Source organism: Egretta garzetta, unplaced genomic scaffold (genome assembly GCF_000687185.1).
Source record: "Egretta garzetta isolate BGI_Z169 unplaced genomic scaffold, ASM68718v1 scaffold31, whole genome shotgun sequence".
NCBI classification, from domain to species: domain Eukaryota; kingdom Metazoa; phylum Chordata; class Aves; order Pelecaniformes; family Ardeidae; genus Egretta; species Egretta garzetta.
Genome location: NW_009258663.1, coordinates 136,088 through 162,728, shown reverse-complemented (window position 1 = coordinate 162,728; position 26,641 = coordinate 136,088). Strand labels below are relative to the sequence as shown.

At 40.7% G+C, this 26,641-nt stretch overlaps 1 protein-coding gene across 1 annotated transcript in view; it reads right to left on the bottom strand.

The window, feature by feature from the left end:
- Nucleotides 1–96: 96 nt before the first annotated feature.
- Nucleotides 97–26,641, bottom strand: part of LOC104134843 (PDZ domain-containing protein GIPC1) — a 28,943-nt gene continuing 2,398 nt past the window's right edge. Inside the window, exons 2-6 of the mRNA XM_035903896.1 lie at nucleotides 18,973–19,158; nucleotides 15,572–15,752; nucleotides 12,016–12,125; nucleotides 11,205–11,286; nucleotides 97–1,315 (exon numbers count right to left, since the gene is read on the bottom strand). Of these exons, the coding sequence (XP_035759789.1) occupies nucleotides 1,161–1,315; nucleotides 11,205–11,286; nucleotides 12,016–12,125; nucleotides 15,572–15,752; nucleotides 18,973–19,155 (711 nt within the window). The 5' untranslated portion in view covers nucleotides 19,156–19,158 and the 3' untranslated portion in view covers nucleotides 97–1,160. The remainder of the gene's footprint in view (nucleotides 1,316–11,204; nucleotides 11,287–12,015; nucleotides 12,126–15,571; nucleotides 15,753–18,972; nucleotides 19,159–26,641) is intronic.

Below are 26,641 nucleotides of genomic sequence, written 5' to 3'. Positions count from 1 at the left end.
AAATGCAGGCAGATGTGTTAAAAGAGTTTGTTTTTAATAATCTGAGATTTAATAATAAAATATTATCAGTTTAAATAAATGTTTATGTACCATAAAATTGGAAATCCTAACATCTACAATTAGTGTAATGTATTTTTCAGGGTTTAGGCATGCATTTTCATCCAAACTGCAATTGTTTGTGACTTTACAATAACATCTTCCAGGTTTGAACCCCTTCAATGTCTCTTCTATGTTGCAATGTTGAAAAAAAAAAAAAAAACCAGACAAGAGGGTAACTCCATAGGATCCCAGCAAATCATTTAGCATATGCAAAGATCAATTAAGCTTTTGGTCATACACTATAGTCTCCAGTGCCAGATCACAGATACTATTCAAAGATACAAATAGTAATCAAAATTAACATTTGTTTCTTCCTATGCAGTTCTCATTGCAATAATATGGCATCTGAATAAAGCAGCAGCTTCCTGGTTTAAGCATTTCCACTGTATTTATTTGCTCCTCTCAGTAATACCAGGACTCAAATGAAAGCAAGTCTTTTTCATTCAAAGATCTGAGTCCTCAGGTTTCAGAGGAATTTTTTTTTTTTCCTGAACTCAGGTTCTTCAGAAACGGGGTCACTTTTTTCCAGCTCTGTCTACAGAAAAGTCTAAGTCCACATCAAACTGTAACAAAACCTAAGGCTTTAGGTTTTCCACAGCTCTTTGTGTAAGTGAATATGTAAGGGCAACAGAAGACCAGGGAACCATAGCACATAGCTAAGCAGTTTTTCAACAAGTTTATAAACCCCTCTAAAGAAGGGATAAAATAATCCAATTCCTTTGTTGCATATGTCTAACATCTTCAGAATATTGATATCAAGGTGTATGTACAAAAAAACCCGCTAATTTTCATAAAATGTCAGTATAAATATACCTCCTTGACACACTCCTCACAGTGATTTCTACATGCAAATTAAATGTTTGTTTTAAATGTGCAGTTGTCAGAACTTTGTGTTTATCTTCATATTTCCATTAGAAACCATCCTTTGCAAAACAAAGTTTCAGGTAAGAATGCTTATACAGAGCACCCTGGATTCATATCAATAAAATATTAAAATTCTGATGTACATATTTGAAAATCATTTTGTATTTTCAGATAGGAGTTGATGAACTGCACAGTTCTCATTCCAGTCGCCCTTGCTTAGCATCACCTATTGCTCCCCATACATCAAAGACAAACTCATCTGGAAATGCAAAGTCTCCAAGAGTTTCATCCAATGCCACTGCAAATTCATCTGGGTTTTTCTTGTCTCTTCCAGCTTCCACCATTGTTGCAGCTAAAAAGCAACAAAACAAAACAATGTAATTATCATGATAGTGACAGCTAACATGTATGGCCAAGATAGTTTTTGAATGTCTGTTTTCAAAACCAGGTTAGGTCATCTTAGGGAGATGTAAAACTTACCTACTGAATCTAGGATTCCATAGGAATTACGTACGTAAATCCCCCCCCGATTAGCTTCATTCTGCCCTGATAAACTTCCTTGGAGTGCTCATTATATACTCTTCTGTTTGTTTAGCAGAGATTTAATTTTTAATTCAACAAACCTTCACTTTAATCTTATTAAATTATATTCTGCATTCATTACTGAAGGCACATGAAGCATGGGTCTAAAAAACAAGGTTAAGCACAACTCTTCTGCGATAACAAGACCCGTGCCAGCTCATCGCCAGCTTCAGTGAGTTTGATGAGCTTGCTGATCTAAACCAGAAGATCAAAAGGCAAACCTGAATGTTTTTCTCCTCTAAACAATGAAGAAAAGATCTCAGTAAGTCAGAGTTTAAAGTGGCCAAGTTTTTCCACAGAAAGCCAAAAGGCATAGGGTTTGAACATGGAAAACAACACACAGCCTGCATAATAGATACATGCAAGCAAGCTACTATGGGTTTTACACATTCAGATGTTGAGCATGACCTGCATTTGGTAATGCATAAATGGTCCTAGAGAAAACACTTGAATACCCTGCTTTAGGAAATAATAATGCAAATACGAGGCTCAACTAATGTGTTGTGTAAAATACAGACAAAAAGAAAATGTGGTTTGTTAGGTATTGGACACAGTAGGTTTGCAACTGCCTGAAAGAAGCTGTGCTCTCAAGAAACTACCACATGACCTCAAACAGATCTGTTTATATTTTCAGCTTAATTTTATTTAATTTTAATTAACTTTAGCCTAATTTTTTAACCCAAAACCACACCTCCAGGCAGTAAAGAAACTGAGGCATTTATTGTAAGCCACATTATTCTTCTTGGATCTACGTTTTTTTTCAATACCATCCAAACTGAAGAGTAACTAATTTCAGTGCATGAGTTTGCTTCAGATATTATTACCTCCAGCTCTGAAAAGCAAATCTTTAATTTATAGCACCCCTCAAGGCTGGGGAAGTTTGTGCTTATGCCACTATGAAGTGAAAAAGATCAAAGTTATTTCTGGAAGTCTCAGCCAGGTGGTTCAAATCATGAAACAGCATGGGAAAGGCCTTGCTGCTGTGCACAATAAACCTGAGCCACCAAAAACTAGGAACATCTTGGTACCCAGGAAAATTAAAGCAGAGAGGTCTGATAAAACAGAGGTAGACAGTGATATCTTGTATACCCATGCTGTATGGCATTTTCTCATATTTAACATCCAACTATCAGAATTTATCAAGTTTTAAGACTTTAGTTTTAAAATGGCTACACTGGGGTCGTTGCTTAGATCTCAGTTCTTAGCTGCTGTGCTCATCCCTCACCTTTAGCCACTGCACAGTTTCTCAGATTCCAAAACAAATTACAAGTCTATCCCAAACAACACTGGATGCTGGCAACCAGAGGAAATGAAAACCATGAGGGCTCAAACCTCTCTCGGTCATGGAACCTGCACCTCCCTAAAGGATGGAAAGTGTCAGCACAGGAGTTTCTCCCGGTTAAGCTAGGCCAGGAGAACCACTGGCAGCAGGCTATCGTGGGTTGAGAGCTGCAGAAGACTCTGTAAAACAGACTCAGCACAAACAGCACTGCTGAATGCAGTTTATTTTCTGTATCTCTGCTCCACAGCCTCTGTTCATAAGAAATGATGGTATTGTACAGTAGAGGAAACCCCCAAAGTCTGCTTTGTTTCGTGATTACTTTACACACCTGCCTCAAACTGCGAGATGTCCTCCATCTTTTGTTATACATCAAGTAATTACCACCTTCTTCATCAGCGTATCAAATTCAAGTGTCACGCTGAAGGATTTGATAGCTTCTAGCCTTTTCTCGGAGGGATATACGAGTGGAAAACTTGTATTACAGTGCCTGAGAAAGGCAAGGAAGTTCTGAAGCCACAGCAGACCACCTTCACTGGGACAGTCTGCTGTCTACTGTATTGTATCAACACAGCAAAATCTCTCTGATGGAAAGGAAAAGAAGCTTCCCCAGCTCTGAAGTTTTATTAAATGTATTTAATGTTATTTTGTTGACCTGAAACTCAGCTCAAGTTTATTGACAGTTATGAACTTCTGGCAAACAGTGTTTGCTGTTACGCAAACTTGTAACAAGCTGTGAGCAAACTTGAGCCATATTCCACATTGTAGACGTCAGCAACAATAATTCTGAAGAAATTTGACGTTTTGGTTTTAACTACGTTCAGACGTGAGGCTTCAAACTGACTCGCAGCGTGCCAAACTACACAAAGCAGTCCAAGGAAAATCTGCGTAAATCTTGACAAACAAAATGCTGCGATCGAGACAGTTCAAGTGTAACCCAGCTTCCCAGGCACCACTAGTGGTCCTCAAGGACTCCCAAAGACCTGTTTCCCTGCCAGAAGAAATCCTGTCCCTGTTGCATTGATTCTTTCTGTGTCCCCTGTGAAGTTCCTGGGACAGTGACTCAGAGATGTCTGGATGGGAAACAGGCGTCAAACAGGGAACTCTTGTTCCTGACAAGTGGAAGAGACAAGTATTTGCCCTATCAACACCACCCTACATCCCTTGACACCGTAGCATAAGAAGGTACATAAGACGAGCAACCCCGGAGCTAATGAGGTAAAGGGTGTAATTTAAACTTCACAGATTTCTGCATGCGAACCAGGACATGAAGTTATTCTACACAGACACTGGGAGAGGGTTGGAAGGAGAAGAGCTGTGAGAGGTGACACAAGAGCAAACATGTCTAAATATAGTTACTCAAGATACTAAAAAAAAGTTGCCATCAACAGAGTGAGGATCTAGCCCAGTGTTCCGGCAGAAAGAGATGGAGCAAGGAATTTAACCAGTTTTAAGATAAATTGGTCAAGACCTATGGAGAGCCATATGACACAGACAGCAACAATAAAACAAGACAGCATCAATAAAACAAGACAACGCAGCAGTCCAACTGCCCTAGCTGAAACCTCAGAATTACGCCATAACAAACTCCATCATTAGCAGAAAATGCTACTTCAAACACAATTTTCTTTAAAGATTGAGCTCCCCAAATTATAAAATAGAACCTTAAAAATAGTTTACTATAGATTTACCAAACTTGAAAACAAAATCCACTGAACTTAGATAATCAAGACAACTTTCAACCCAGTCAAGCAACAGTCAGAATGTCACCACCATGTGAAAGCAGCAGCCTTAAATAAAAGTGTTTTCAACTACAGTGAGCAACTGCAACCAGCACTACCAGGGTACACTTAATGTACTATATTTGTTAAAGCACATTCCCCTTCCCAGATTCACCTGACTGGAACAGGCTGCCCAGGTAAGTGGTCGAATCCCCATCCCTGGAGGTATTTAAAAGACGGGTAGACAAGTTGCTCAGAGATGTGGTTTAGTGGTGGGATGGCAGTGTTAGGGTAACAGTTGGACTCGATGATCTTAAAGGTCTTTTCCAACCTAAACGATTCTATGATTCTTTGTAACGAAATATGCTTCCGTGGAGGGATTGCAGGACCTCTCACTGCTGGGGAGTACGTTTTCCATAGCTTGGTGCTGACCTCTAGTGTCAGCAGACTTGTATTACCGTGCAGCAAACCCTAACGCGAGATGCCACCCATCCTCCCTGATTTTCACACACAGGTTGTGCCACTGATGCACGAATGGGCAAAGCTGAACCCTGCATCACTAATTTCGTACCTACAGCAACACTACAGCTGACCAGCTCTCCTCTGAGGAAAGGCTGAGGGAGCTGGGCTTGTTTAGCCTGAAGAAGAGAAGACTGAGAGGGGATCTCATAAATACTTAAAAGTATCTCAAGGGTGGATGTCACAAGGACGGAGTCAGACTCTTCTCAGTGGAGCCCAGCGATAGGACAAGAGGCAATGGGCACGAACTGAAGCATAAGAGGTTTCACTTGAATGAGGAAGAATCATAGAATCACTTTGGTTGGAAAAGACCTTTGAGATCATAGAGTCCAACCTTTAACGTAACCCTGCCATCCCACCACTAAACCATATCCCTAAGCACCTCATCTATCCTTCTTTTAAATACTTCCAGTGATGAGGACTCGACCACCTCCCTGGGCAGCCCATTCCAGAGCCTGACAACCCTTTCGCTGAAGAAGTTCTTCCTAATGTCTAGCCTAAACCTGCCCTGGCGCAGCTTCAAACCATTCCCCCTCGTCCTATCATCTGTTACCAGGGAGAAGAGACCGAGAACTGAGAAGAGAACGTATTTACTGTGAGGGTGACAGAGCACTGGAACAGGCTGCTCGGGGAGAGTGTGGAGTATCCTTCTCTGGAGATATTCAAACCCTGCCTGGACAATGTCCTGTGCAACCTGGTGTGGGTGAACCTGCTTTAGTAGGGGGGTTGGCCTGGATGATCTCCGGAGGTCCCTTCCAACCCCTGCCATTCTGCAATTCTGTGACCAGTCTTCTCCATCACTCAGCACACATGGTCTTTATGTCCCCAGGCAGTTAGCCTAGAGCTGGGATGGCATCCCCTCCTCCTCACCACAGCTGTGCTGAACATGATGTTTACACAATGACATTTGCAATGCGTAATTCCCAAGGCAAATCAAAACCTACTGATTGCCAAGGCATTTAGCAGATACTTGCCAACTTGAAGAAAACTTCTCTGGTTCTCACACGGTGACAGCTCTGTGCGAAATTGCCTCCACTCCCCTCCCTTTCCCCCACTGCTGCTTGTAACAGCTGCACAATAAGTGATTACAGAAATTTTATTCCAACAGAATATTTTTTCCACACTCCAGATAGCCTCAATTGTTTTCAGATATTTTTTTTTCAAATCTCACTCAGGTATCACCATTGACTGAAAATTTTTACATAAAATGTGAAAAGTTCAGCAAACTTAAAAGTGATAGAAGGAATTAGAAGTCTTCTCAACTTTAACTAAGAAGCTCAGTATCAGGCTTCCCAGAACATGAACGAAGAAGTATGTTGGCTTTTTAAACCTAGTCCCTTTAAAATAACGTCAAAGATCTTTCACAAAATCTTTATTTTCACTTTTGATAGACACATGCGGCCCAAGCCACAAAAGCTACGATCTGCCTGACGTCGTTAGGACCTACCTTTCATGGTGGTTTTGCTGCCTATATCCTATCCTGTAACTTCTAAAAAAGTTTTTTCATAAGCCTTAGGAGAAATTTCAGTATTTAATTAGCTGTAATGCTGTCAGAAGCTTTGCCTTCATCGAAAGGTAATGAATATTATTGTTCTGGCCTGACGCTTTAAGAGAGCTAAAATTCACATTCAGCTTCCTTATGACATGACAGAAAATGAAGCGTGTCATTGCGGTTTCCAGCATTTAACATTACTTGGTTTTAATTTTGTGTTGAACATTGTCAGATCTGGCACTCAAGGAACTATTAGAAATATCCTTTCTACTTAGATTCATAGAATCATTTAGGTTGGAAAAGACCTTTAAGATCATCAAGTCCAACCTTTACGCTAACCCTGCCATCCCACCACTAAACCATGTCCCTAAGCACCTTGTCTACCCGTCTTTTAAATACCTCCAGGGATGGGGACTCGACCCTGGGCAGCCCATTCCAATGCTTGACAACCCTTTCATTGAAAAAACTTTTCCCAGTGTCTAACTTAAACCTCCCCTGGTGCAACTTGAGGCCATTCCCCCTCGTCCTATCGCCTGTTACCAGGGAGAAGAGGCTGACCCCCACCTCGCTACAGCCTCCTGTCAGGCAGTTGTAGGGGGTGATAAGGTCTCCCCTCAGCCTCCTCTTCTCCAGACTAAACAACCCCAGTTCCCTCAGCTGCTCCTCATAAGACATGCTCCAGATCCCTCATCAGCTTTGTTGCTCTCCTTTGGACATGCTCCAGCAACACAACGTCTTTCTTGTAGTGAAGGGCCCAAAACTGAACACAGTATTCGAGGTGCAGCCTCACCAGTGTGGAGTACAGGGGCACGATCACTTCCCTACTCCTGCTGGCCACACTACTCCTGATACAAGCCAGGATGCCATTTGTTTCTTTTTATTAAGTACTAATTCTTCTCAAAGTGGAGAAGTTTTCTTGTTTAACCATACTTGCTACCTTTTTCACAAAATTCCCATTATTCTCTCAGAGCAAATGAATAGTAATGAACAGTATACCTCAGAGAGCATACAGTGAAATCCTTTGGGAAAGGAAGTCTAGTGACAGAAGGAGCAGAAAACGACAGATTCAGGGAGAATATCACTTTAGTCAAAGTGTTTCATGATGAAAACATCCATCCAATATTGCTGGGTTGGATTAGTGAGCCAAGAGAAGCAGCTTGGGTGACAAAAAAATTAAACCTGATAGGACATTCTGACTAGATGATAAGTTGGAAAAATAAAGACAAGAGTGAAGAAGTAAATTTTAAATTCTTCTATACAGAGGTGAAGAATATGCAAAGATATGTAGTGTCAGACAATGCTATAGGGTACAACACAAATAATCTAAAAGTGTAAAAATAAAACAAAATATCAGTGGATGAAGAGCTAGTCAAAAAATGCTGAAAGTAAAAATTTGGATGGGAAGTCCTTTTTGCCATCATTTTCCCATCGGTAGCATTCTAGGATTGGATCCCATAGATCCAGGCTTCCTCCCACCCAGAATCTTTGGGATCAAATACAGTCCATAACAATTCAAGCCTCCTTGATTTAAAAAATAAATGCCACCAGTATTTTTCACTAACGCTGCTTCCCGAGTCCCTCCTATGAATCAGCTGTTCACGTTCCTTTACCAGAAAGCACTGGCAGGATTTAAAACAACCTGAATTATCTCTCAACGGTGCATTTATGTTTTAAAGAAGGCTGAAGACAAGCCTTGGCCCAATTTCTACTGCACCCATGAAATGGCTGAGGAATGCATTTCCAGAGCCAAGTGTCCCTTCTGCAGATTAAGTCCAGTTTTCAGTAAAATAGAGTAAAGAGGTAAAAAGCGCATTCAGAAGGCAGGTATGTAAATCTCAACAGCATTTAGGTCTCTGGAGATAAAAAACTGCGCCAAAAAAAAAGTATGCATTTCCATTAAATGTTTTCTAAGCATTTTGCTCCAACTTAGGGATTTGTGTGTAGATTTAGTCAGCCATTCTTGAAACTGTCAAGATACTTAACTATGCAAAAATTAAAGGCTTTATCTCATCTTTAATTCTGTCTGTAATTTTACATTATTTTTTCTTTCCTTTCTTTCTAACTTCTGGCTTAAAACTGGGGCACTGTTTTAGAATTCAATCACACCATGCAAGTGTCATTTTAATGGAGACGAAAGAGCAATATTAACTGACATCCAAAGCTTCTGACAAACAGAACTGCATGGGAGTGAGCAATGATTGAGATCTTAATCACTTGTCGGCTGTCGCGTTGTGATGACTTGCATTTTCAACTAATCTGGCTTGAGTAATGAGGGAAATTTCTAGCTGAGTGGTGATTGGCATTCTCTGAATGAATCCTTTCCTCATATTTCATTTTCATGGGTGACTGATCACATCCAGTGTATGAAAAACTGACATATGTTAATTGAACAGATTTGTGACAGGTGATTAGCTCTGCTCTCCTCTCCTAAAGAGTCCTAGAGCTGGTTAATTGTTTAAAAATTATAAAACTTTTTTTTTGTCTTTGTCATCACCGTTGGCCCTCGACTCTACAATTTGAACTTTAGGAAATGGCTTCAAAGGTGCAAACTAAAGCTATGTGAACCCTACAGTCTTTGATTCCTGACAGTTTCTCTTTGTTTCACTGCCTTTTGGGGAGGAAGAAAAGAAAGAGGTGAAGGCCAAAACAACAGCCCAGTTGGGAAGAAGAGAGTATCTTTGAGGACAAAGACCTCTTCCTTCTTTGAGTATTCTTTTAAGGCATTCTTTGAAATTTTCCAAACTACACACTGAAAGATGAAGGACATCAGATCTTTTAGGGGGAAAAAAAAAAAAAAAAAAAGACAAAAAAAATCAAGGAATTCATGGGAAAACTCTACCAGGTGCTTGGCAATCAGCTTAGCCACATGTGCTGAAAGCTGGACTCTTCAGTCTACTGTACAAGAGCCATCCCGTTATGGTACTGAGAGCCAAAACCACAGGGAACACCAGTTCTCACGGGAACTTGCTTCCCTGTCCCAGAGCAGAGCATAGCAGACCTCGACATCCCAAGAAACCATGCTCTAGCCTAGGATCTCAGGGTTCTGGGCTATGGACACCAAAACCAGAACTCCTATAGCTGCTTATTCCTGTAGGGCTAGGAGCCTGGGGGCCTTGGAGGTAACCTGCAAGGACAGGAACCTCCAGAAGCCCAGCTCGAGCTGGGACTGCAACAGCTGCAGGACAAAAACAGCTCCCAGAGGGATGGCTGGCACGAGACTTGGAGCTTTGAAGCCTGAGCCAAAGACAGACCGAGCAGTGGAGGCTGCAGGAGAGCAACAGGACATGGGGTCCTCCCTAACTTAAAGAGAGTGTCAGCACCACAGAGGGCTCCCAGGAGCATATTACATGGCAGGGGCATCACATGTTAGAGTTGCTGGGAACAGAATTTTTAGGAATTTTTAGTTTTCTGGGAATTGGAAAGTTTAGATATTACCTACAAAACAGAATTCATAAGTTTTGGGCAGCTCTGCTCCCTCTTCTGTGCCAGGAAGCCCACTTCTACTTTAGGCTGGGGGACAAATAATACTTTACCTACAGTTTTTCCTGGGAGAAAATGAACAGAAGCTGCCAATCAGATGCTTGCCAGTAGGAACAGCCAACAAAGGACTTTTGGCTACTCAGATAATCCTCATTCCTCTGTGCTAACTGCTGCCTGTCCAACCTTCCCGCTTTGCCCTTAGCTTCATGCCAGACCTATTTTCTCTTCTGCTTTGCCTCCTCCACTTCTCTCACACAAAAGCCTTTTTTTCAAGATCGTTTTCCATTTAGCTTATCCTTTCCTATTTCTTGGCTGATTTTTTTTTAAGGTATTAGCATAACAATAAATATGTTCCTCTTTGTCTCAGTATTAGCAGTTCCACAAGATCATATGAGGGCTACACCCAGGCACAGCTGGCTACTGCAGCACCTCCTACTCAGCTAGACTGCAGCTTCTTCCCAGACAGAAAAAGTACATTAAAAAGTTCCTATTTAGTTGTTGTCAGATCAACAGCGAGAAGCAACAGCTGCAAGGACAAGTTTGGTGCAATTTTAAGGAATTTATGACACTGGGGTTGAATAGTTCCTTTTGTTGTGAATTGATGATAGCGATAGCTAGTAAATATTCTGGGGAAATTCCCATGTTCTGAAGAACACAGGCTTTAGGGAATTTGATAAATTTGCGCAATTACTCTGTCAGTTCCCTTGCTAAATAGTTGCCCTTTCACTGATGAAGAACTCAAATTCAAACTTCAGTGATCAACTTTGATGTGTCTAAGCCAAGGGGCAAAAGAGCAAAAAAGCAAATAGACATCCTTATCCTTAACAATCCTTCAATGTGGTACACACAAGCTCCACTAGGAAACATATGGCAGAAAGAATACAGTGATGACAGCTAATGGCAAATCACTAAATAATTCATGCAATAGCATATAGATAATGCGAAGGAAGAACAGAGGATTAATTAATTACATCATAAGGCCTGCAGTGAGAGATTCTTTCTTTTATCAGAGACACACATTTGCAGAACTACAGGCAGGTTTTTGAGACTGCATGCTGGACAAATTTTGCTTCGCTTATATCCAGAGACTGAAGTAGTCAATAAATTTTAGACTACAGAAAATGAGAAATGGTTTAATCTTGTAGTAATGTACCTGTTAAAAACTCACCTAATTCAAGATCTCTTATCCCCATGTATGTTTCAAGAAGCTCATCCACCTTTTTAATTGCTTTTTCTTCAACTTCAGTTGGCTTTGTTGAAATAAAGGGAGAAAAAGAACACAAGTATGATTATATCCATGCAGATTTCAAAATAACCAGCAACTCGCCACTGATTATCCTTACTCCCATCCTAGCCACCTAGACTTACAAAACCTACCAGTACAACATGTTATTCCACTCTTTTCCTCTTCTCACAAACCTGAGCCTTCCTCCTAACATCAAGCCACACGGCTCTCACATTCAAACTGAACAGGGGCCTTTACATCTCCTGACAATACAGATCTTCATCAAATCCTCATCAGCTTTAGAGGAACCCAGAATAAATAACATTTCTTCTTCCAAACCCTAATCCTGGTTTTACACATACGTTATTAGCCTCTCCTGACAACAGCCCTTACACCAGCCCAGTACGCTTTGCAACGTCAGAAACAGAACCAACTCTTCAACCGTGTCCCCCTCCTTTTTTCCCTCCTTCCCTCTTTTCAACACTCCTTGGTCTAATGTACCTTAAATTCACACGTGTAATCTGTGACATCTAAATACAGGCTCCCTGTTTCCAGATTCCTCAGACCCATCCTATCCCTGCCAGACTTCAACTTCATATATGCATTTCCCCCTGCAGAAGGCAGTTGTCTTCTCAAGTCCCACAAGCTTTGTAACATCCAGATTTTTCCTTCCTACTTTACCTTATCAACCTTGGGGAAGAATAAATCAGGTGCTAGATAATTAAACTAGTGAAGGGCCCGAAAATAACCATACCATTTCCTCCACGGTAGCAGGGCCTTTGGTTCTCAACCGAAGTGTTTCTCTCCCTCTGGAGATTTTAGCCTCTGGCAGAGTTCCACCTTTGGACCTTGGCTCCAGCTTTTCTGAAGACAAAACAAAAAACAATAACAAAAAGAAAAGAATACCAAACAAAACTAAGTATATGGTACATCAGAATATGATTTATCTGCTTTGGCTATTACATTACCTTCACTTTTTATACTAATCAAGACCTAGATGTATGTAAAAAATTAATTATAAATTAACCATATTCTAAGTATAGCTTTGCTGACAATTTCTTGTCTTCAAACTTTGATATCCGCTTGACTGCACTGAAGCTAGGACTTCCATTAACCAACATATCCATGCAGGCCTATTGCACTCAACCTCATATATGCTCTTTGTATAATTTTATTTCCCTATTCTACAGAAAAGTAGGAGTATTTACTACTTAATATCAGACAACAGCTGAAGTCATCAGCCAAATGTTGATTTATCCTGGTCTTTACAGGCAGATGATGTAGCAGGTTTAGCACTGCAACATTTCCATCTTTGACTGATGCAATGGTGCAAACACCACTGCTAAACAGGTCGTGATGAACCACATGAAGCTGAGCTAACAATTTGATTACTAGCAGTCACACAGGTAAAATGTCCGTAAGCAGAGCTGCAGGAGTTTTTATGCTGGTTTCACCAAGGTCATGATTTCACACCTAGTAAGTCTCTACACCAAGAATATCTGGATTTACCCAACGTTTTCTTTACCTGCATTCAGCTTTCCTTCTTTAATCTTAGCTAACACCACCCCAGTTAGTAAATGGAGTATGGAATCATTTAAGATTTGACTTTCCTCTTCCAGGACATTATTTTACATTCAAGAGTGGCGAAGCTTTAATTTACTTACTGACACGGGTCTTACACAGTTAATCTGGAAAGTGCTAGAAGAGAGGAAATAATTTTGCAGAACTGTTTTTAACTGTGCTGTTTTCTCCACCAGATTATTCCTCCTCTTAACAGCAGGCCTTTCTAATAAGCTCTCCTGGAAGGCAAAGCTTTAACATGCTATATTAACTTTGCCCAGATAGATTCTAACTCATCATTCTTGCATAAGTAGTCAAAAATCCAGATTATTCTGCTGACTAGCTCTTGAAAAGTGAATTTTGTTTTTATTTTAGCAAACAGATATGGCACAGTGTCTTACAAACATGTTTAGGATCAATCCTTTTCCTTAATCCATTTATTGCTTCAAGAACAGTTTAAAACATCCTTAAGACTGTCATAATTTCTGCTAGACTTGTTTCAAAAAGTCATTCCTGATACAGCATACATCTTTTTCTAGTTCTGTCACCACTAGCACCTTAAAACCCATGATTTGACATAACCTTTATTTTCAATACTTCAGACCAAAGCTCTCTGGCCGTCACAGAAACTATTTTTCATGTTCAAGTGATTTGAATTTAGAGTTTGTGTTTTGCTGATTTGAATTTAGAGTTTGTGTTTTGCTGATTTGAATTTAGAGTTTGTGTTTTGCTGATTTGAATTTAGAGTTTGTGTTTTGCTGATTTGAATTTAGAGTTTGTGTTTTGCTGCCTTTACTTTGTTTCTAGTAATTTTTCACCAATTCACGGAGGGCTAGCTTGTGACAGGTAGGGACCAATGTTATTCAGACAAGTCTCTAATTCTGTGCAACAAGCCTTGCTTAGAGTAGTTGAGGCACATGGTAGAAAGATATCCAACCAGTAAATTATACTTATTTCACATTCTGCTGAGAGGAAGAAAAATAAAAGTTAGTAACTTCATGCAGAGACTTGTCTCTTATTGCTATACCCTCACAAACCTGTGCTGAAACTAGCAGGAATTCAGCACCTACTTGTCCAGCAGGATCTGGATCTTGTTTGTCATCTCCTCTGGGGCTATTCTTGGCATGCTGCAGCTTAAACACCATCTTGAATAATTCTGTGCCTAAAGCCTAACTGCGCACCTAAGGCTAGAGGCAGAATATTCTAACCTATTGGGCACTGCAACATGTAAATTAATTTCTGTAGGGTAAAAAAAATAACAGTCATCCTCCAAAAATCTGTCCAAAAAGCTCTGATTGCGTCTTAATTCAATGTCAGGTAAAAGATAGTGCCATGGAATTACCAGGTTTCCTTCTCTACATCACAGGCAGGTTAAAAGCTATCTTAATCAGCTGACTTAAGTAATTACTATTAAAGAATGGCTGAAGTCATCAATCAAATGCTGATTTACCCTGGTCTTTACAAATAGACTATGTAACACATTTAGCATTGAATACAAATTATAGACCATATTAAAACCAGATTCCTACATTACTAATTGCAATACTATACCTATGTAATACTCCCTTAGTGTCATGTAGAACATACACATTTACTTAACAGGAGCATCAACTTATATCCAAACACATTAGAGATTAACTCATAATCCTCATTCTTCACAGCAGCACTAAAAGCAAGAAGAAATCTCCACATTTCTCTCATTTTCAATTTCTGCTGCTCTTCTGACACCAAGTGTCAAGACTGGTGTATGACAGCAGCTGTAAGCTACTAACTGATAAAAAAGGATTTGAAAAATAAACATTTTGAACTTTTGCTGCTGTGGTGAAGATGGTGATTTTTAACTTGCTGTTAGTGCAGATGTGCACAAGGACTCACACACACTTATAATTTAGCAGTATTTTGAAGTTTTTGTTACAGAAAAATGCCATGTCGGTTGGGGGCAGGGGGAGGGGGGGTGGTGTTTCTAAAAAATTGAGAGAATAAAAATTAAAACTCAGTCTCTATCTTGACTCCCTGAGCTAAACCTACTTTTTTTTTTTCCCTTAGTTTACCACATTGATAAAATTCATATACGTAAGGATTAGCAGTAAGAATGCATTCCTCCTATGCAAGTATCACTTTCTCACAGCATGCAGGTAGAGATAGAGCTTTACCATGCTGCTTTTTTCCACTTCTGAGTATACCTGCTGTATGGTTAGAGATCCACACAAAAGCTGGGGAGAGCAGGCAGGCATGCAAGCAAAGGAGGTGCTCTAGGAAATCCCAGACACTGCTTTCTGCAGCATCCTTCTGCATTAGAGAGTGCAGTCCCCAGGAAAGGGTACAGAAACAGAAAAATCTGACACACAGATGAACACGGGATTATGTGTAGAGGAATAGAGGAAAAGAGACAAGGAGGTTCAAGGATCAGCGCATTAGCAAAGCGATCCATGCTTTAAAGCGGTGTCTATGAAACAATTCCTGTACTTATTTTGCATCACCACGCGGTGGCAAAGGAACGGAGCAACGGAGACTCAGATGGAGGCAGCCCACACCAGGGTGTGGCTGGTGGAGAAGGCAAGAAGGAAGAAAATCCATTTGCAAATTTCCCACTTCAAAGAAAAAACAAACAAACAAACAAATGTACTTTGTTGTAGCAGTTATGTTACCTTGGGTGGACACCTGGCTGCAATCTCAAAACAAACTTACAACGCAATTCAGTCTTGGGATTTCAATATCCAGCGAACAAGTTGGACAGTCGGGTCACTCACCGAATGCTTTCATAGGCTCTATCAACTCCAGCTTAAACATCTGACCCTTCTCCAGGTCTTTTAGCATTCTGGCAACTTCATAATGCCGACAATGTGACACATTTTTTCCATTTATAGTCTCTATGTGATCACCCACGCAGACAATTTTGGTTTGGTCCATAAGGCTACCTTCTTTGATTCGCTATTGTTTAAAGAAAAAAATAGAATTAGAAACATTTTTTTAAGAGGTAAAGAGGTGACACCACAGAGTTTCAAGAACATGAGCTAACAACATCAGTAGCATTGAGCTTATTATACCAGCAGTGTGTTTTGTCTATAAGATTTTCGTAAAACATATTTTGGAAAGCATTATTTTTTCAAACAAAGTATTTTAATAAGGATCGAATATAAAATCAACAGAAAAAAATGCAATCATAGCTTAGAAATTAAGGCTTCTGAATATGCTAATATTTTTGTGCTTTAAAAACTGAACCCAAACGTGTCAGTAATGTGGATGTTTAATATACTTTTTGGGTTTTAATTTGATTTAATAGCTTGACAAGCCTAAGAACACAACTTTTCTCTTCTCAAATATGGTCCAGGGACATAAAAAAATTCATGTGATATACTAAAAAATTACTGTAAGGTGCTAGTCTTAAGAAGACCCATCTATAGTGATAAAACTTCTACCATTTTCCTTATCAAGCTATACAGCTGCATATTAAAGTATTTCCTCTGAAATAACAATAAAGAATAAGAAATTCTTCTAAATGCCATTTCATGGAATACAAATACAAATGGTCTAAAGGTCATAAAAATGTAACAGAAGTTCGCATTTCTAGTTTTTGTGATGTGGAATTTTAAAAGTGAGGAAAAAAACCTCCCAATCTTTAAGAGATCTCTGTGATATATCAGTTAAAGGACACTTAAAACTTCAGCGATTCTGTTTATTGTTGTTATATGCTGTCATATTTGTTTACCATGTGCCTAAGTCACATAAGCCATTTTCCTATGGCTATTTAATAGAAAAGCTATAACATAGTAGAATATCTTCTATTTTAAAGAGGTATGAATTTCATTTTAGTAACTTCCTGAATAACATACTTTTAAATTAAGACTGATGTTGTTCAGGCTAACTTTGAGTGAGATAACATTAAGGCAACAGAGATAAACATATTGCCACCTACTACTGCAACACCTAGCCTAGCTGCATAACTATCTCAGAAACCTGCTTCTAGTTCATGTGCGCACGCCTGAGCCCACGTATGTGCCTCCACTTGAGAGAGGCAGTGGGAAGTGTGATAGTGCTCACTGTCCTATAATACACTGCAACAGTTTTTGGCTTCAGGCTGACTTTAACTCTTTCTAGCACTTTTTTCTTTAACCTCGATTAAAACCAAAAGAAGCCTCGTGGCAAATGAAGAGGGGGGTATCATACACACGCCAGAAGCCAGGTCCCAAACGTACTTGTGTTACCAGGTGCCAGGATTCAAAAGCGTGCCGCCCAGACTTCAACTCATGTTTCATCTATGTGTTGAATTCATAGAATCACAGAATGTTTTGGGTTGGAAGGGACCTTTAGAGGCCATCTAGTCCAACCCCCTGCAGGGAGCAGGGACACTGCTAACTGGATCAGGTTGCTCAGAGCCCCGTCCAACCTGGCCTTGAACGTTTCCGGGGATGGGGCCTCCACCACCTCTCTGGGCAACCCCTGCCAGTGTTTCACCACCCTCACCGTAAAGAATTTATTCCTTAAATCCAGTCTAACCCTACCCTGTTTTCATTCTCATTTAGCTTTTCTTCTTCACCAATTACTACAGCCCATAACAGCTTTCAACAACCCACAGACAGGTAAATTTCATGTTAATCGCAAATTAATAATGGAACATAATAACAATGTTTCAAGGAAAGTAAATATATAAACAAAAAAAATTCTGTCCAACTTCATAGTAGAGACGGTCTCTGCTTAGTCATTTACCTAGACAAGCAGGTATAAAACTCATGCAGCTTTTACTTTTGTATGTGTATTTTCTATGCTGTTTTATTCACTATACTGCTTATTAGACCAGTTCAAGGACAAGGATATTTTCGTTCAGGCAAGTTTTATACAATTTAGGGGAAATTACAGCTTGTCTTGCTTGTACAGTGAGGCTTTTCCAGCCTGCTCCAGTGATGCAGCAGTCCAGGCTGTTCTCTCTCTCCCCACCTTACCAACCAAGCACAGGGAGAGGAACGCTCCGTACAGAGCTGCACGCCTGAACTTTAATCGCTGAAGCACCGCTTGCCATGCCTCCTTTTAAAATACCACATAAGCAGCAGCGTGACTGAATGTTACGGGCTGCACAGATGCTGCCACTAGCAATTCAGACTTTTGTGTCTATAAACACAAAAATGAGGCTATGATTTTGCCAAACTGCTTACTGAAACCTCCACTGCATCTTGAGTTTCTCAAGCATGATCTCAATCACATTTTTCCACAGCGAAGACAAGCAAACCTATTTCTAAGGCACATCTTGTTTCATAGCCATGGTAGCTAAGGAATGAATACAGAATACAACCTCTCCATGCAAGAAGTTCTGTAGCAGTAAGTAGTAAGACCAGTGATGGGGACAGCAGTCATCAAAGATAATTGCCAATGCCTCACTAATAATGGATAATTGGATTAAATTAGAGCAAAGCATCTAAAAAAGGCAGAAAATGTGATTAAGGTTCCTAATGCCTAGTCTAGCGAGGAGGGCAGCATCATTTCCTCAGCCTCTACTTGTCTCAAAACATCTGGAGGTCATATGGAAGTGGAGGAGGAAAGCAATTATGATTAATATATTGGACATGTTACTGCCCATAGTCACTACTCAAGTTAATTGTGGTAAATTGTGTTAATCCATATCCTTAGCACATTTTAATTCATCCTACCCATCTAAAGCAACAACATGGGAAAGCTGAAAAAGCACAGTACTTGCACGTATTTTTACACAGCACAAAGGCTTCTGCCCTGCAAACAGTCATAAAGACGGAAAGAACATGATCTCATTAACACACGAGTGACAGACGGTCTATAAGCACCTAACCAAAGGCATCAGAAAATCACTTAAAGAAAAAAAAAAAAAGAGGGGGCAGATGCAAGCAGTATCTAACACCTACCACCTCAGGGAAGGCTGGGAGATACAATGGTCACATTGTAAAGCTGCTACACGTGACAGAAGCAAGGAACAAATGAACTAATTTTGAATGACATGCAGTACAGAAATAGCCGAACTAATTTTGAATGATGTACATAAAGAAAAGCAACTTTATTTTTTACTTACCATATATATGATAATAAAAGATTTTATAGTTCTAAAGGATCACTAAAACAATAATTAAACTGTTATAGTAACAGAAGCTTCCACAGAACAAAGTCTTTCACTGGTAATCAAATTTACCTTTATAAATGCACAGCCAGTTCCATTGTCGGTAATGGTAAGCCCAAGCACATCATCGGTTTTAAGAATTTCCACTTCTTTTCGCTGTCCTTTTATGTGGGCAAATATGAAATCTTCAAGGCCAATTTGTGCACCTAAGAGCTTGTCCATATCAGCTTTATGAGTGTTCAAAGTGCAAAACATGATCTGTGCAGGAGGACAGCAAACACGTTAAGTTTAATAGCACATTAGGTTTGCTGAGCTTAATAGGAAGATAAAAGGAGATCACAGTTCTGGCCTCTTTGACAGATCCATAGCTGAAATGACGATAACTCTCCTCCTCCAGCTGCCCCCGGAGAGGTGACAGCCTCCATCCACGGCACACGACAGAAGTGTCAATAGCTCAAACTCTGCACCCAAGAGCCAGCAGGGAGCAAAGGAGGGAGACGTATCTGTGGAAGCCGCCTCTCACCGCCTGTCCCAGCACACCAACCCCGACACTGGCGTCCTGAGCTAGAGCAGAACAGCTCGTTCCAGAGGTTAGAGTAAGCAAACCAAAGAGCCACCACCGTCTTTTGCTTCATCGTTCACCCACCCAAAATTCCACAGGACTCAAACATCACTAGGGACACTGCTTCAAAGTGTAACTGCTTGAAAGCAGTTTCATGGAAAGAAGGGAAGCTCATCAAAACAAAAATGTCAGGAGAGAGCATGAAACGTTTTATATTGCTCCACGTGTCCCACCGCTAGCTCAGAGCACCTTCTGTCCAACAAGTTGCTTAGTTTCCACATGCAATGGAAGCAGGGGAAGAGGAGGAGACTTGCCACCCCGTCTGGCCCTCCAGCACAGGTGGCAAAGCCACAGCTGTAAACTGTCAAAGGCTCTGCTGCCAGCAGGACACGCACGGCTCTGACAGGACAAGAAATAAAAGTAGATACTTTTCTACCCCCTGCCTATATCTGCCAGACATTATTTTCCTTGCGAGTGCACCTTGGACCCCCTTGCAGCCACTGCCCACACCAGCTCCAAATTAGGAAATGGAAAAAAGCAGCGCTAAGACATGAAAAGAAGTACACAGTGGGAAGCCAGCCTAGCACTGGAGAAAAAACAGCAGCAGGATGTCGCTCCGTGTCCTTCATCTTTGCAACTGCTCTAGCGGCAATCCCTGGGGAGCAGCGGGCCAGCCCAGCTGCCCCCAAACCCAGGCACAGGCCTGCCCAACTATCCCCTGCTTCACTGGGAATACAGGGTCTCCTCCCGCCTTCCCGGCTTCCCTCACTATGCTTGTAAAAGTTACAGAGGGTTTACACACCAGAATACTTCAAATGCCTTTTCTTTCTTCCTGGCATCACTGGATGACAGCAGAAAAATTGAAATGAAAGTCACCCACCGATTCAAATCTATTCCAGGTCGAGTGAGGGGTGAATAGTTTTCCTGATGTATTTCACAGAGAGCATTTAAGTTTCTGAAGCTTTCTAGAACTTAAGATTCTAGAACTATGGGGGTTTTGGTTTTAAAAATGGAAAGTTTAGTCGCAAGATGGTAGTTCTTGATGAGGGGGGTCTTGTTTAGTTGTTGTTTTTTTTAAAAACAAAACACCAAACCAGCCCTACTTCAAAGGCTAATTGCTCATCTCATATAATCCATCAAACACCCACTGCAATCTAACGCCTTACTGTAACGACGAGAGCCATAACAGCACGCCCTTAACAGGCAGCAGCTTCGTTCTCTCAGGTAATGCAAAGTCTTTCAGTTAACCAATACTCAAGCAGTAACATCACCTGGAGAGATTAATCTGGTTTTAAGTAAACAATTAAATTTTATTTTATAAATAATAATCTCTAATCATCAGCATTTTTTTTTAAAAACCAAGAAGGTTCAATTCAAACAGACTATATGTAAGTTCAGGTATACATTTTCAGCTCACTCCCAAGCTACGCAATAACTTGGCCAGCTTACGACCGCAACTCAGTTCTTGTTCTTACCATCAAACAAGCGCTGCGTCTTTACATTTTAGACATCAGCATCCTTCATCTGACCTTGTCAAACAGACAATCATCTAGTGACTACTGTCACACCTTTGAATAGATAAAATTGGCAACAGAGCAGAAATGTGATATTTAGAAACTCGATCCAGAGTTTCTCTTTTTAGACCTTCATGGGGATGGCATTCCTACTACAGCCTATAAGTCTGCTGAATTTTCTGTGAGTCAGTTCAGTGCTCACCACAAGGCTGAGAGAGCATCAGCCAGTCAAAAATAAAACTTAAATCATTCTTTATCCTCTTTAGTGAACAACTGCTTTTTCTCAGAACAGATACATGCAGAGAGTAATGTACTAAAGATGTATCTACCCAGGATAATATACAGTTACACCATCTATCCAGTCACAGGGCAGCTTTATTTATACATGACTGAGACACGACAATTCAAAAATGATATTTTTTTTGTAGATGTTACATGTTTTATATAGGTACCTAATAACAGCTTATATACTTAAATAAAAAAAATTAAACAACAGCTGCTATATTACACCTTCCACTCACTCAGAGTTTGGTATATTTTTGATAGTAATTTTCCTACCCAGAAAAGAAGCAAGAAAAAACCTGAATGTGCAATTTTGATTGTTAAGCCTTTTCTCTCTCTTCTCACCCTCAACCTTCCTATGCATTTGCTCTTTAACTCAGCACACCAGCACTGTGACATTTCATGCCAACTTTAGCAAGACGTTACAAATCACAACTGTTACATCAGTCACGAAGTATCCAGGATACCTCCTTCCCCGAGAGTTATCTTGCGCGGCACACAGAACAAGGAGATTCCATTCGGCTGGCAGGGACTGGGGGCTTATGCACAACCTCATAAAATAGATTTGTCAGATACGATTACTGACAGATTATTCCCTGAATCAGTATTTTCAACAGGAAGAGACGACATTAGCCAATAAAAAGAGGGTTACACTGTGTGTTATATAAAGAAACTGTATTAGCTAAGACAGAGGGTTACGCTATGTATTATATAAAGTATATATGCAGTACCATAATGCATAGCCTATATATTAATTACATTCTCATCTTCCATATTAAGCCTACACCTTGAGAAGAACTCAGAAATAAATTGACTGATAGATGACGCACTCAGAAGCTATTAAAAGTGCTTTTAAAATCAGTAGATCTCAGATAACTTTAGAAACAAGATCATAATCACTTTCTCTATTTAAGAGGTTGGGAAATGGGAAATCGACTGCCGAGCAAGATGCAACACCCACTGACATTTCCCTATATATGCAGGCATCATTATAATCAAGAAATCAATGCATTTTTGAGGTACCTTACTCACTTTATCCTCCCCCCAAGGAAAATGTGGGAGCCTTGACCAGCTGCAGCAACGGGAAGAGCAACCACCTCCTCCGAGCTCTAGGGTGCTGTTGGTATTCTATCAAGTATACAACTTTGCCTCCCCAAATACATTCAAAGTACTATAAAATAAGCATTCAGCGGTTTATTGTTCCTTTTTCTAAACCCAGAGTGCACAAGAATTACCGTGTAAGTTCCTCCATACAGCTTAAAAGTATTTGGAAAACAGATCATTAACACGGCAAGCATCACACCTAATACAGGTGTGAAATCTAAGCACTGCTTAGGGGAACAGCAAGCAAACAACTGTTGCCATAGGGCTGGGAGGAGGTGGTTTGTAGGGAGTGTTAAGTTTGTTCATTTAAAGTCTTTAATCTGTAGGCAAGACTGTGAACAATTTGCTTCAACAGATAAGCATATACTCTAAAAGTTTCGACAGCTTGGTGATGAGGATGAGGATTTCATAAACCACCCTTTTCTCTACCCTCCCAAAATACACTTCGATTTTTGTCTTGTAATGAGGTCCTTTGTATTTTGAACCCTAAGTTTCAGCACAGTGGGTTATTTTTCAGTACTCTTTCATAAAAGTTTAAATCAAACACTTCTATGGAAGTTTGGTGTGGCACAGCCTCACAGTGCACTTCACTGTTTAGCAGGAGGCGGCAAGGCCCGTGGAACACCAGCCCAGACAGAAGCTCAGCACCTGAATTCTTGTTACTGGAAGAGGCAGAGGGAGCTGCGTTTCTCCCTTTTCCTGCATTCCCCTTATGAAGCAGAATTCCTTCCACCGGGAAAAAAACCCAACCTCCACGGGCCCTTGACAGGCACACCCACTGAGCATTCAACTTACCTCACCAGCCCCACCATGCTTCACCTTCCAAAGCAAACAAAATAATCAAAAGTGCAAATTATGAGTACGCAAACCAACAGTCCATGTAGCTTTTGTGGTTTACCATTCCCTTCTCATCTGATTAAGAAATGGCCCTGCTACGGTTGGGCTTTAATATCCACGTTCCCAGTGCCCGATTAGCTACTTTGAATACTTTTAAAGCCCTACCATGTGCTCTCACAGGAGCGCACCACCACCAAATGCTTTAACAGACCCACATTGTCCTTTGGTCAGTGCTCATTTATTTAGCATAAAGGCTGCACTTAGCACTTTCACCCTTACAGGGAACATAACATTTCCTGCCACATTTTCTGACAGTCACAGCGGATGAGTAATCCTAAATGGCCAAAACCGTACACAAATACTTTTTCCAACTACTTTTCCTACTTCATCCTCTGAAGAAAGAATGGGGGAGGCATTTGTGTTATTTATGCAAGTGGAAACATACACCTAACTGTGGATGGGTTGTCGTGTTAGTTAAGAATTGCATCTATTTATATTTTTTTTTTAGCTCTGTTCTTCCTTGTTGAAACCCTGTTGAAGAAATCAAGTTAAGAGTCAAGAACGATGTCATCTACCTCCAACAGCACTCATGTTGATACAGGCAAATCCATTGCTAGAAGCCACCTTCACTCCTCCTCCCCTGTGGGTCCCCAGTTTGGACCAGGAAAAGAAGAAATGCTAGTCATGGTAGAAGTCAGAGAGGGAGGCAGAACACATGCTGAACGCTAGGTTCAAAAGGGATAACGGAGATATATATTCACCTAGGAAGATGAAGGAAGAACAAAACACCTAGACAAGAAAAGAGAAGCACAGCTCAGAAAGCTGCTCTTACGGCTCGCTCTTCGTAGATGCCTAGCAAACATCACAGGAGTGAAGGAGCACCCCCTTTGAAGTTCTACCTGTCTTGTTCTGTCCCCATCCCACCCTACTCATGATGCAGGTCTGCACAGAAGTTTTTGTCGGCATTTGTCCAACAAACACTGTGTTTTATACAAGCTTTGCTCTGCCACTGTTGGCAGTCAATCACGGATCCTGGAAAGGATTCTCCAGCAGAAGCTAAACTCAGCTGGTCCTGCGAGATGCGATACAAAAAGGAAACGAGGTGCTGTAACCATGTGCAATTGAAAGGAGAAGCGACAGTGTACAAGTATTGCTCATCCTGAACCGTACTAAAACAACAGAGTAGGAACTTATCCAGGAACCCATACCCTTGCCTGCGCTGCAGTAAACTCACATGAAGTAAATGTATTCACTTTGGCAACAGTTAGCCAAGCGTTCTCCACGCTGAGCTCCTCCTCACCCCCCCACGCTATTTTCCACCACTGTCACTGCAGGGCTGCGGTCTCTGTGACGGTACCTGTTTCCGAAGGCATTCGGGTATCACGCTGCCCACGGGCTTCGGCATAGCGGGGTCACAGAAACCTTCCTAGACAGGTAACACCTACCGATGGCATTTGAGCACCTCAGTGTCTTCCAGTTTGCTGAGGTGTAGCTTCTGGCATTATTCTTTACACCAGACTGCCAGTCCAAAAGCAGCTTTAGTTAATAGGTAATACCATTTACAACGTCTAGGCTTTCCTTACTGCCAGCAAGCTCTGCAGTTTCTAATAAATTCATGTTTCACGGCACCCTTGCTATTCACTCATCTATCCTATTTTATCTTCCCATCCAAAATTTCATTTGCAGGACTCTCGGGTTCAAGTTCACTCTGCTGTGCCGCCTTTACAACGAGGAAATATTTTTGATCACTATTTTAAATTTGTACAGCTTAGTTTCTTAAAGCCAACTCAATTTCTTGAGTAAAAGGTTTTAAGTTCAGTGCCTCCAGCAACAATTCTCCACCCATTTTTACCAATAAACCACATTAAAAAAAAACCAAACAACAACACAACACAAATAGGAATGGGACAGTAGAGAAAAAAAAGCCATTTTTACCAATAAACCACATTAAAAAAAAAACCAAACAACAACACAACAAAACAAATAGGAATGGGACAGTAGAGAAAAAAAGAGAAGAATGAAACTTCTCTAGTTTAGCACAAGGCTGGCACTAGATGCCCATGAAACATGCGGTGCTTCCTCTAAAGCCTTTGGGGGTGTCAGATTATACATCTAGCGGGAGAAATGGGAGCGCACCATTCATACAAAATTGAATTTCCTGGTGAACGCTGTACTTTCTCAAGCCGGTGGAGCCAAAAGTTCAGTAACAGAAGTTCAACAGTGAAAGGAAGAAAACTAAAATAGAAGATAATCTGGCAATTACAAGAACTTGAGAGCAAAAGGTATAACTGGAGATGGAACAGAACAAAAGGGGAACAGCAGCTCGGTACGGAAAGAAAACAGAGAAGCGGAAGGTCAGAAAGCAGCTGGGAAGGTCTGGGACATGGGTGCATTGGCTGGCAAGGGTACCAGTCCTTCTTAATTACCTAATGCAACAGGGACTGGTTAAACTGTATTCACTGCTGCTGCCGCTTCTCTTTCACAATTTACTGTTTGAAACGCTTCTACAGCCACAGCAGACCTGCCGAATGAAGTCTGTAGTAGCGGTCTTTACTACTTTAGAAGAGCCAGCTACAAATAAGCAAACAAGTAAAGCTGTACAGCCACACGCAGGCATCATGAAATGTTAGCAGCACTTTGTTTCAATTTGCCACTCAGAGGTTAAGGTTCACAGAACCACGTAGGAAGAACTTGATACGGCCACTACCTTTTAACTAAGAGAAAACAATGCATTTACAAACACAAATGAATCATTATCCAAACAAATGTTTAAAGCCTGGCACAGAAAAAAAGATCAAAAAGGCAGCAGAGTTAAAAAAAAAAAAAATTAAAAAAAAAATCCCGTTACAGATTTAAACAGCCCCACTTAAACAGTGGGCCTTTTAAAAGTAATTACCTGGCAAAGCAGAAAACTTTCCAAACATCACATTTACTTGGAATTTTAAAAAAATTTTAAAATGTAGTCAGATTTAACGCATTTATACCCCTCCCTTGCCTCCGTTCTGGGTATTTAGCCTCATGGATCAACTGATTTTGGGGGGGGGTTTTTTTTTTGGGATTTTTTTTTTTTTTTTAAACTAGAACTAACCACTACAATCAATAATTCCTTCACTGGAAATAATTATTCCACTCGAGCGGAATACAAACGGTTTGACCCGGTGCTTAAGAGTTGTGTTAAACAACTGGCGGCAGGTTAAGTAAGGCACTAGAGAGATTTTGGTTAAAAGCACCGTTGTTTTTCCGCCTAGGAGCTGAATGCAGTTACGCTCACATCCCTTCCCGTGCTACCGCACGGGAAGGGATGTGAGCGTAACTGCATTCAGCTCGCTTGGAAACAGAAAAAAGAATTTTTGTGACTGCATTCAGCTCGCTTGGAAACAGAAAAAGGAATTTTTCTAACTGCATTCAGCTCGCTTGGAAACAGAAAAAGGAATTTTTGCCC